The 10,126-nt window shown below is 59.4% G+C and overlaps 1 protein-coding gene across 2 annotated transcripts in view; it reads left to right on the top strand.

The window, feature by feature from the left end:
• COMP (cartilage oligomeric matrix protein) overlaps window positions 1-6,649 on the top strand; it is a 7,343-nt gene extending 694 nt beyond the window's left edge. The window contains exons 3-19 of one of the 2 annotated variants that reach the window (XM_006904324.2): window positions 93-144; window positions 514-683; window positions 1,238-1,375; window positions 1,674-1,748; window positions 1,846-2,004; window positions 2,089-2,193; window positions 2,315-2,422; window positions 2,597-2,756; window positions 3,251-3,369; window positions 3,578-3,630; window positions 3,734-3,915; window positions 4,089-4,267; window positions 4,395-4,443; window positions 4,710-4,906; window positions 5,733-5,905; window positions 6,273-6,412; window positions 6,498-6,649. In XM_006904324.2, coding sequence (XP_006904386.1) covers window positions 93-144; window positions 514-683; window positions 1,238-1,375; window positions 1,674-1,748; window positions 1,846-2,004; window positions 2,089-2,193; window positions 2,315-2,422; window positions 2,597-2,756; window positions 3,251-3,369; window positions 3,578-3,630; window positions 3,734-3,915; window positions 4,089-4,267; window positions 4,395-4,443; window positions 4,710-4,906; window positions 5,733-5,905; window positions 6,273-6,412; window positions 6,498-6,544 — 2,106 coding nt within the window. In that variant the 3' untranslated portion in view covers window positions 6,545-6,649. Of the gene's footprint in view, window positions 1-92; window positions 145-513; window positions 684-1,237; window positions 1,376-1,673; window positions 1,749-1,845; window positions 2,005-2,088; window positions 2,194-2,314; window positions 2,423-2,596; window positions 2,757-3,250; window positions 3,370-3,577; window positions 3,631-3,733; window positions 3,916-4,088; window positions 4,268-4,394; window positions 4,444-4,709; window positions 4,907-5,153; window positions 5,671-5,732; window positions 5,906-6,272; window positions 6,413-6,497 lie in introns of those variants that run through there. The other variant, XM_025044043.1, reaches the window with a different exon arrangement.
• The last annotated feature ends 3,477 nt before the right edge of the window (window positions 6,650-10,126 follow it).

The following is a 10,126-nucleotide window of genomic DNA, read 5'->3' as shown; positions in this document are numbered from 1 at the left end:
GGGTGTGGGTCGGGTGAAGGGGAGGGGAGACCCAAGGGTTAAGGAGAGGGACGGAGACCCTCTAACCACACCCCGTCCTCCCTGCGCGGCAGGTCAAGGAGATCATGTTCCTGAAAAACACGGTGATGGAGTGTGATGCGTGCGGTGAGCGCAGCTGGGGAGGCAGAAATGGGGCGGCGGGAAAGCAAGAAGAGGTGGGGAAACAGAAACTGAGAGCAAAGGAGAGAGAGGAAAAGAGATGAGGAAGACGAGGCTGACAGAGATAGTGAGTGAGGGATAGGCAGAGGAACAGGGAGGGAAGACAGAGACTATGGGAAGGGGACACACAAAAAGAGACAGAGGCCATGAGGGAGGTGCAGGGAAGTGGAGAGAAGCTGAGGGAAAAGCTGAAAAACCACCAAAGTGGAGCGCTAGAGACTGGAGAGCCCCGCCCGCCAGTCCCCCCATTTGGGCGTGGTCATGACAGACTCCGCCCAATGGCGTGGCCCTGACTGCCCCGCTCCTCCCGCGCAGGGATGCAATCCGTGCATACATCGAGCCTGAGCGTGCGGCCGCTGCCCCAGTGCGCGCCCGACTACTGCTTCCCCGGCGTGGCTTGCACCATGACGGCTAGCGGCGCGCGCTGCGGACCCTGCCCTGCAGGCTTTACAGGCAACGGCTCGCACTGCACCGATATCAATGAGGTGCGCCTGCCCCACCGCCCCAATGACACCCAAACGCCCACCCCCACAACTCCCCATCGATCCTGCGACCTCCTCCTCCCCTGGGACTGCCTGCCTGGAGGACCCACTCACCTCCAGGGGCGTACGTCCAGACGACCTCCCCACTGCCGGGGGCGGGGGGCGGGAGGGTACCCATCCCGACCACTCTCCTCACCACCAATGTCGCCCACCCCAACAACTCCCCTACCGCCCGGCACTCACCCCCCGAAGACCACTTCCACCCTCCGCTGGGGATTCCCGCCCTCACAATTCCTTCCCCCGCCCATGACCACCCAGCCCACCAGGTCCCAGGAAAAGCCCCCTCCAGACGCGCCCCTCTCCCCGCCTGGTCGTACCTCTGCCCCAATCAAGACAAAGTCACATCTGACCCCTGGGACGATGGCCTCCGCCCCATGGCACCCCCTTAAGTGCTGGATGATGGCCCTTGTACTTTCTAAGATAAAGGAACCGTAAGGCTCCGCTCTGGGGAAACCCAGCTCACACCTTCTGATCCTCTGTGGCCCCTCTTCCCCCAGTGTAACGCCCATCCCTGCTTTCCCCGCGTACGCTGCATCAACACCAGCCCGGGCTTCCGCTGCGAGGCTTGCCCACCCGGGTACAGCGGCCCCACCCACGAGGGCGTGGGGCTGGCTTTCGCCAAAGCCAACAAGCAGGTGAGGGCCTTGGCCTTAGGGAGTGGGGGCGCCAGTAGGAGGGGGCCTTGGCCTTGGGGAAGGGGCGCATTTTGTTGAGTAAACGCGTCCTCCAGCTTCGCAGCCTTTTCCTTGCCTTGTTCCAGTGGGAGGATATGGGAACCAGGGTCTGGAGGAAGTCTCGGGGGAAGGGTCCGCGTCAGGGATGTCCAAGTTGGGGGCGGAATGGAGGGGAAAGGTAGAATGCGGAGGAGACATGAACCAGTCCGGCAGTGTCTGCATAGGGGCGATGGTGACTTCTCCGCTTCCTCCCACCCAGGTTTGCACAGACATTAACGAGTGTGAGACTGGACAACATAACTGCGTTCCCAATTCCGTGTGCGTCAACACCCGGGTAAGGCCCTAGAGGAGAGGGGAAGGATGGAGAGACGAGGCGGGGATGGGCGCGAATTGTCAGCGACCTGGGCTGACTGCCCACGACACGCGCGCAGGGCTCCTTCCAGTGTGGCCCGTGCCAGCCCGGTTTCGTGGGCGACCAAGAGTCCGGCTGCCGTCCGCGCGCACAGCGCTTCTGCCCTGATGGCACGCCAAGCCAGTGCCACGAGAAGGCCGACTGCGTCCTGGAGCGTGATGGCTCGCGGTCGTGCGTGGTAAGTGCGGGCACACAAGAAGGGGCACCGGATGGGGAGGTGGGGTCGGTGACGCCAGAGCATTCATTCATCCCCCACTCTCAGTGTGCCATCGGCTGGGCCGGCAACGGGCTCCTCTGTGGTCAGGACACGGACCTGGACAGCTTTCCAGACGAGAAGTTGCGTTGTTCTGAGCGCAACTGCCGTAAGGTGGGCAAGGGCCCAGGGGCGTAGTCTGGTGCGGGTGAGCTTGCTCGGAAGGCGTGGTCCTTTACGCAGTGGGCGGGTCTTCCAGGTCACACGCCCTTACGCCTGACCTGCCCGCCCTTAGGACAACTGCGTGACTGTGCCCAACTCAGGGCAGGAGGACGTAGATCGCGACGGCATTGGAGACGCCTGTGACCCTGATGCGGACGGGGACGGGGTCCTCAACGAGGAGGTGGGGCCTGGGCGAGCTGGGCAGGGCGGGGCTTGGGCAAGGGGCGTGGTCTCAGAGTTTGGACTTGCGGATTCTGGAGGGATGAGGGGTTCCCTGTAAAGAGGCGTGACCTTGGAGATGGCCTGGTCTGGGGAGTGACTTTTGCCCCTTCTCTTAACCTGTCCTGTTCTCCAGGACAACTGCCCGCTGGTGCGGAACCCAGACCAGCGCAATTCGGACAACGACAAGTGGGGCGATGCTTGCGACAACTGCCGGAACCAGAAGAATGACGACCAGAAAGACACAGATCAGGATGGCCAAGGCGACGTCTGCGACGACGACATCGACGGTGACCGTAAGCGCGGCAGGGGGTGGAGTGGGCTGGCACCGAGGGGCGGGGCCATCTGGGGGCGGGGCTTGGAAAGCAAGAGAATGAGCTTACTTGGGGCGCCCAGGACCTTGGACTGTGCTCCACCAGCAGAAAAACGCCAGCTGTGTCGGATGCTGCAGGTAGGAAGAGCAGGACAAAGCCTAGGATTTAGGACCAGGGTAGTGCCCTTTTTACATTTGGGGCATAGAGATTCAAGGGGTGCATTCACATGGAAAGGCGGAGGCTCGGATCAGCTGACCCTGAGTGAGGGCTAGTCCCCTCCCTGGCCGACTGTTCATGAAGTCTCTACGAGGCTGGGTCCCGGGCAGGAGCACTTGATTTAATTTTGTAGCAACTGGGAGCCAGAGGAGGGGTGGGACTCTGTCCCAGTTAAGCCCCAGGCTTGCACCTGCCCTGCTGAAGGCAGTCTAGTCCAGCCCCGATCTTGGGGTCCTGTTCTGTTCCCTTGAATCCTGCAGGAATCCGAAATGCGGTGGACAACTGCCCTAGGGTGTCCAACTCAGACCAGAAGGACAGTGATGGCGATGGCGTAGGGGATATCTGTGACAACTGTCCCCAGAAGAGCAATCCAGACCAGGTAAAGGGAACAAGCCAGATCCCAACTGGGTCAAACCACCACCCCGCCCTGCGGCCTGAGCCCCAGGCTAGTTAACAAGACTGCAGCCTAGTCAAAGAGTCTGAGGGTGTGTTCCTTGGGGTCAAGAGGACCTTGGCTCTCGAACTGGGGTGAGTGGAAGGCTTCTAAGTTCCTCTCCCTGATCATGGACCCCTGCACCTGTCCCCAGGGGGATGTGGACCACGACTTTGTGGGAGACGCTTGTGACAGTGACCAAGACCAGTAAGGAGGCCTTCTGGGATGGGGGTGGGGACCCAAGGTGGGGAGCTCCTGACTGGGCCCTCTGGGGATCTCACTGACTTCCTGTCCCACTCACCTACTTTAGGGATGGGGATGGGCACCAAGATTCGCGGGACAACTGCCCCACAGTGCCCAACAGTGCCCAGCAGGACTCAGACCGCGATGGACAGGGTGACGCCTGTGACGAGGACGATGACAACGACCGAGTCCCTGACAGTCGGGACAACTGCCGCCTAGTGCCCAACCCTGGCCAGGAAGACTCAGATGGTAAGGCGTGGGCAGGGCCTGTGGCGGGGACTGGGCGTGTGGAACCACTGGGGCAGGGTTTAGAGTGAGTGTGTGGCATGGGTGGGGCAGGTAGCTAGTGTGAGCGGGGCTAGGCCTGGGGTGGGACCTGGCATTGACCTCACAGCTCCTGGGGGTCTCCCACCTCCTCTTAGGGGACGGTGTGGGTGATGCGTGCCAGGGCGACTTTGACGCGGACAAGGTGGTGGACAAGATCGATGTGTGTCCGGTGAATGCAGAGGTCACCCTCACTGACTTCCGTGCTTTCCAGACGGTCGTGCTGGACCCCGAGGGCGACGCACAGATAGACCCCAACTGGGTGGTGCTCAACCAGGTGGGGGCGGGGACCTGGCGGAAGGTGGGGGGAGCCCAAGACCCCCAACTTAGGGTCCTAAGCTACAGGTCGGAGAGCCTAGGGCCCCACGGCCTGCCTGAAGCCTTTCTTCCTTTGACCCCATCAGGGGATGGAGATTGTGCAGACGATGAACAGTGACCCTGGCCTGGCTGTGGGTGAGACACGGGAAGGGTCAAGGCGGTACAGGGAGCTGCTCAGGGGCAGGGCCAGGGTGGGGCTAAAGTGTGAAATGGGCGGGGCCATGGGCGGAGCTCTGTCTGTATTCAGGGGGTGGGAATGAGGCGATTCTATGGGGTGGAGAGGATATGGGCCTAGAAGGTAAGCTGTGGACTCTGGGGGTGCGGGGGTCTGCGGGCCGGCCAGGGCTCGGTTCTGGGTAGGGACCAGCATCCAGGACCCCACCGGTCTTCTACCTCCCCAGGTTACACGGCCTTCAATGGTGTCGACTTCGAAGGCACATTCCACGTGAACACTGTCACAGATGACGACTATGCCGGCTTCATCTTTGGCTACCAGGACAGCTCGAGCTTCTACGTGGTCATGTGGAAGCAGATGGAGCAGACGTACTGGCAGGCCAACCCCTTCCGTGCTGTGGCTGAACCTGGCATCCAGCTCAAGGTGTGTGGGGAAGTGGGGTTGCTGGCTATGTGACCTTTCAGCCCACATCTTCTAGGAGGACCCGAACCCTTCCACAGACCCCAAAAGCCTTCACATTCCCTCAGCATCAGTCTATGAATCTCAGAGTCTTCCCACCCATTCCTAGCCCTCCTCTGGACTCCCACAGGCCCTCAAACACCCACCAAGTACCCTACAATCTTCCTTTGAGCCCCGAAACCCCATCTCAGAGCTCTAAACTTTCCTTCAGGTTCCAAATCCTCCTGCAGACTCCTAAGACCACATTATGTCACAGAAACTCTCCAGCAAATTTCCCAAGTCCTCTAGACCAGAGGTCCCCAACTCCCGGGCCACAGACTGGTACCAGGAGGTGAGCAGCAAGCGAGTGAGCGAAGCTTCATCTGTATTTGCAGCCACTCCCCAGCACTAGCATCACCGCCTCAGCTCCACCTCAGATCATCAGGCATTAGATTCTCATAGGAGCACCGGTCCCTGGTGCCAAAAAGGTTGGGGACCGCTGCCCTAGACCCGTTTATCCCATAGACACCCAAAACTTTCTACAGGCCACCAAATCCTCCTGCAGACCTCAGACCTATCCATAGATGCCCAAATCCTCTCATAAGCCCCCAGACCACTGCTGCCTCCTACAACCCACCTGCGAATCTCCCTGTGGTCCTCAAGAAGGCATCCTTATGGGTCTCCCATTCAGGCCCCGAGGGCCTCCATCACTCCTCCACGATCTGCAGATCCCACCAGGCAGGATTCTGGGAGTGGGTTCCAGTGGTCAGTGTGGTCTCTGATCCTGTGCCCCTGTCCCTGGGCACGTCAGGCTGTGAAGTCCTCCACTGGCCCTGGGGAGCAGCTACGGAATGCACTGTGGCACACGGGGGACACAGCATCACAGGTGCGGCTGCTTTGGAAGGACCCCCGCAACGTGGGCTGGAAGGACAAGACATCCTACCGCTGGTTCCTGCAGCACCGGCCCCAAGTGGGCTACATCAGGTGGGGACCCCACCCCTGCCAAGGGACCGAGTCCCTGCTCCACCTTTGCTCCTGGGGGGAGATGAAAGGTTCTGGGAGCCTTGGTCCCCTTGTCTGTAAAATGGGAACAATGTAGGCAGTTAGAATTAACTGTGACTGGCCCTGGGCATGACTCTGCACCTACTGTGTGCAGGACCCTGGATGACTATCCTCTCACACAGGGAAACTGAGGCACAGGTCAGGAGCCCCACCTTCCCTGAGTGAGGCCCAGGCAGGAGGAACCCATGGCCCTCACTCTGAGAGAGGAGGGGCCCGTGTTCTAGGGCAGGATGCCAAAGCTCTGAGGGGCTTGACTTTCCTCCCGTCTCACTGTCCCCTGCCCCTCCAGAGTGCGATTTTACGAGGGCCCTGAGCTGGTGGCCGACAGCAATGTGGTCCTGGACACCACCATGCGGGGGGGCCGCCTGGGGGTCTTCTGCTTCTCTCAGGAAAACATCATCTGGGCCAACCTGCGCTACCGCTGTAACGGTGAGAGGAGGGCCCACTGGGGAGCGTGGGGTCTGCCCTGCAAGCCTCACCACTTCTCACCTACCTGCCCTGTCTCCTTCCACAGACACCATCCCAGAAGACTATGAGACCCAGCGGCTGCTACAGGCCTAGGGACAGGGTGGGGACCTGCCACCACTCTCATGGCTGCAGCACCAAGGGAACCTGGAGAGAGAGAGGGGATCAGAAAGGATGAAATAAAGTGTGTTCAGCGCGGCAGTGGCTGTAGTCTCTGCTTCAGGGACGTAGCAGGGTCCAGCCTCAGAGAGTGGGGACCTGGGGCTGACTCTGCTCCTGACTAACAGTGTCCAGCCATGATTTGGGAGACCCCAGGCCTGCTTCTGTAGCCCACTCACTTGTGGTCATGGGCCTGGACCCACACCCCTGGAGTGTCTGCTCTAGGATTCTGGGGGTGGGCTGCTCCTTTTCCAGGTGCCAGGCCAGAATAGCTGGCTGGTAGGGGAGGTGGTGAGGGGTGCATGTCTTCATGTCCATGTTTGTGTGTGTGGGGGTTCTCTTTGTGGCTCCACCTGGTATGCTTGTGACATCCATGCTTCATCTCTAGGGTTGGGGGAGGGGCAGGAAAAAAGAGGAGGCAGAGACGAAAACATTGGCTTTTTATTAGGTTTCATTACAAAGGATGCAAAGGTACAAAGACAGAAGCGTCCACGCCAGAGGACAGGCAGGGGCCGGCCAAGTGCACCCTGAGCCGCCTGCCCCCACCCGCCGCAGGCACCCACAAACAGCCCATGAGACATCCACAGCAGAGTGTACATGCTGGGGGGGTGCAGAGCCAGCCTGGGGACAGAGGGACACAGGTGGGGCAGGGCTCAGATTGGCGGGTTTGCATATATTAGTGGTGCTGCCCAGCCACTGGGGGGGCAGTTTCCTGTAGGGGTGGGGCCAATGGACCTCAGCTGCCAAAGCCCTCTCTCCTGGGGTCTGGTGGCAAAGGCTATAGCACTGTCCCCTTATCCCCAGTGGGCAAGAGGTCAGAAGTGATGGGCTAGGATGGGTTGGGTATCAATTGCCCCCAAATTCCAGAACCCTGTGAGATGGGGGCACCCCCCCCACATGCCATGTGTCCCTGGCTCCTCTGAGGAATGGGGTATTGGGGGCTGGCTAGGAGGGTGGAAAGCAGAGGGAGCCTTTTGCAGCCATCATCCTCCTGACATCCAGCTCCTGCCCCTTAACCCTAACTGGGAGGAGCCTGGGGCCCTGAGACTCATGAGTCTGAGCCAGTGACAGGAGGGAGACCAAGGCCCAGGTCACAGGGTCTTGTTTCTGCTCCCAATGCCCTCATGAGTACCCCAGTGGCCAGCCCTGGGGGTACAGCTCACCCTACTTCCTCTCCTAAGGAGTGGCTGGTTGCCTGTGGCATGAGAGTCATGAGAGAGGCCTGAGCCCCTCCTGGCCAGCACCCCTGGAGGAATGTCCTAGGAGACCCCAGTTGCATACTGTGAGACTCTCCAGGAGGTGTGGGCCTGTGGTCCAAGGAGAACTGAGACAGAAACTGATCCAGCTGCCTATTAACCCTAGACAGGCCTCCTGGGGTGGGTGAGGCACCAAGTCCTCCTCCCAGATCTGCAGGACACATGGGGAGGGCTCAGGTGGCCACAGTCCCCTCACCTGGAATGCCATCTGCAGGGGCGATGGGCCAAGACCTGGGTGTCCAGTACCCTTGACCTTTCAGCCCCTACACTGGCCCCCCCGGTGGCCTGTGACTATGGCTCCATCAGAACCTAGGGAGGGTGATGGGTGCTGCTACTGCTCTGTCAGGCCCCCAATGCCTCCATGCCTCACACAACTAGCCTGTGTCAGGGTGGGGAGCCTCCTGTGGAAATGTAGAAAGATGAGTCCAGTGGAGGAAGGGCTTGGAAGGATGTTAGGAACCAGCTCATGATCCCCGAGAGGTGGTAGTCTGGGGGCATGTTCCCAAATGTCCTCAGCTCCCAAGACCCCTCTAGTAACATTTGCTCACAGGCACTCACGAGGCCCAGGACACCAGATGGGGGAAGGGGGCGTTGGAGAAGTGGGGACCCTGTTGATCAGCCCCACCCAGCCCCATCTAACCAGACTAGGCCACAACCCCCACATCAGACATCTACCCTCAGCAGGATGTATAGATGGACACAGGGCCCCTTGCTCTCCACACAGGGTCTCACTGTGGCATTTGACAAAGCTGACCTTTCCCGCCCCACTGTGACAAATGGGCCTCAAAATGGGCTGCCCCACTGGGTGACCTCCCAGGAGCTCACCTGATGGAAGTCAGGCTAAACACACAGACCACTCAGAACCCTCCTTCTGGCCCTGAAAACCCAAAAGCAGATAACAGCAGGGAGGTTGAAAAGTCAAGTCTCCGCACTGGGGTAAGGGTCATAAGCGCATGCCCCTGCCCTTGACAACTGGTCCCAGGGAGCTCTGTGAACCACAGTGAAATGGGGCTGGACCCAGCACAATTACAGCCCCTTCTGCTGTAGCTTGTCCCCATAGGGCAGCCTGGCTGGCTTTAGGATGCCATTGGCTGTGGGTCCCCAAATTTTACTACAGGGTTAACCTGTCCCTAGAGCTTTCCACTGTGGGTCTCAGGGCCCCCTATCCCGAGACTGACACTCACCCTTCCTGCCCAGAAGTGTTAGTGGGGGGGGGCGGGGGGGAGGAGGTGCTGCAGGACACTCCCGACAGTACTATCTTCCCTACGTAAGGACATGGAGGAAGAATGTTGGCACTGGCACCAGTGATGGTGACCATGACCCCAACAAGATCCCGCCTTCTCCAGTCAGCCTGGGCACAACTCTCTTTTCCAGAGGACACAGAGAAGGGCTGGCCCTGGGTGCCATCCGCCACCCAGGAGCCATGTGGAGAAACAAACTCACTGCCCTGGGGACCTGGAGGGCAGAGGGTAAAATGAGACAGGGGGGAACAGGCCAGGCAGTTTGTGTTCCCAAGGGAAAGGTTTGCAGAGCTGAGGGGGCTCAGCCAAAGCCAGGAGTACTCAGGGGGTGTAAGGAGAAAGCCTGGCTGACCTCTGAGCCAGTGTGGGCTGAGTGTCCAGGCCTGATGTCTAGGCTTGCTTGGAACATGTGAGCAGGACATGGGTGGTGATAGGCTGCAGGCCTGGGCTGCACCTCATGACACAGCTCACCTGAAATCACAGTATTTCACTTCACAAGTCAAAGGACTGATTCCCTTAGGCTGTTTTGCCTCAGAAAGTCTTGGCAACTCAAGAATATTTAGTAGAGAAGCAATATTTAAGAAAAAAACAAAGTCCCCTATTGCAGACCCTGGGAAGCCTCCCCAGGCCCAGGTGGGGGTAACCCCTTGGAAGACACAGGGACACCTGGCCGCTGGGTCCTGGCGGGGCTCCCCTCCCAGAATAGCTCTGCACCTACACCCCTCACAGGCTGAGGCCACGTGTTAATAGTGTCACCTGTGCTCCAGGCCATGGGCCTCTCCTGCCGGTCTGCACCTAGAACCAGTACCAGGCAGATGGGAAGTGCAGGCTGACAAGGCTCTCTCACTGGGTCACCAATGCCTTGTTTGAAAATTGCATCCAGGAAGGTTGCTTGTAATTTTATTAAGGCCATTTTTTAAAAAGTTCTACATACAAGTCTAATGGTAACCAAACTCTTCTATGTACATGTAGGTTTTCTTTAAAAAAAAAAAAAAAAAAAAGATCCACTTCCCTGCCCCGAC

Source organism: Pteropus alecto, unplaced genomic scaffold (assembly GCF_000325575.1).
Source record: "Pteropus alecto unplaced genomic scaffold, ASM32557v1 scaffold160, whole genome shotgun sequence".
Classification (NCBI taxonomy): Eukaryota; Metazoa; Chordata; class Mammalia; order Chiroptera; family Pteropodidae; genus Pteropus; species Pteropus alecto.
This window is presented reverse-complemented; position numbering and strand designations above follow the sequence as displayed.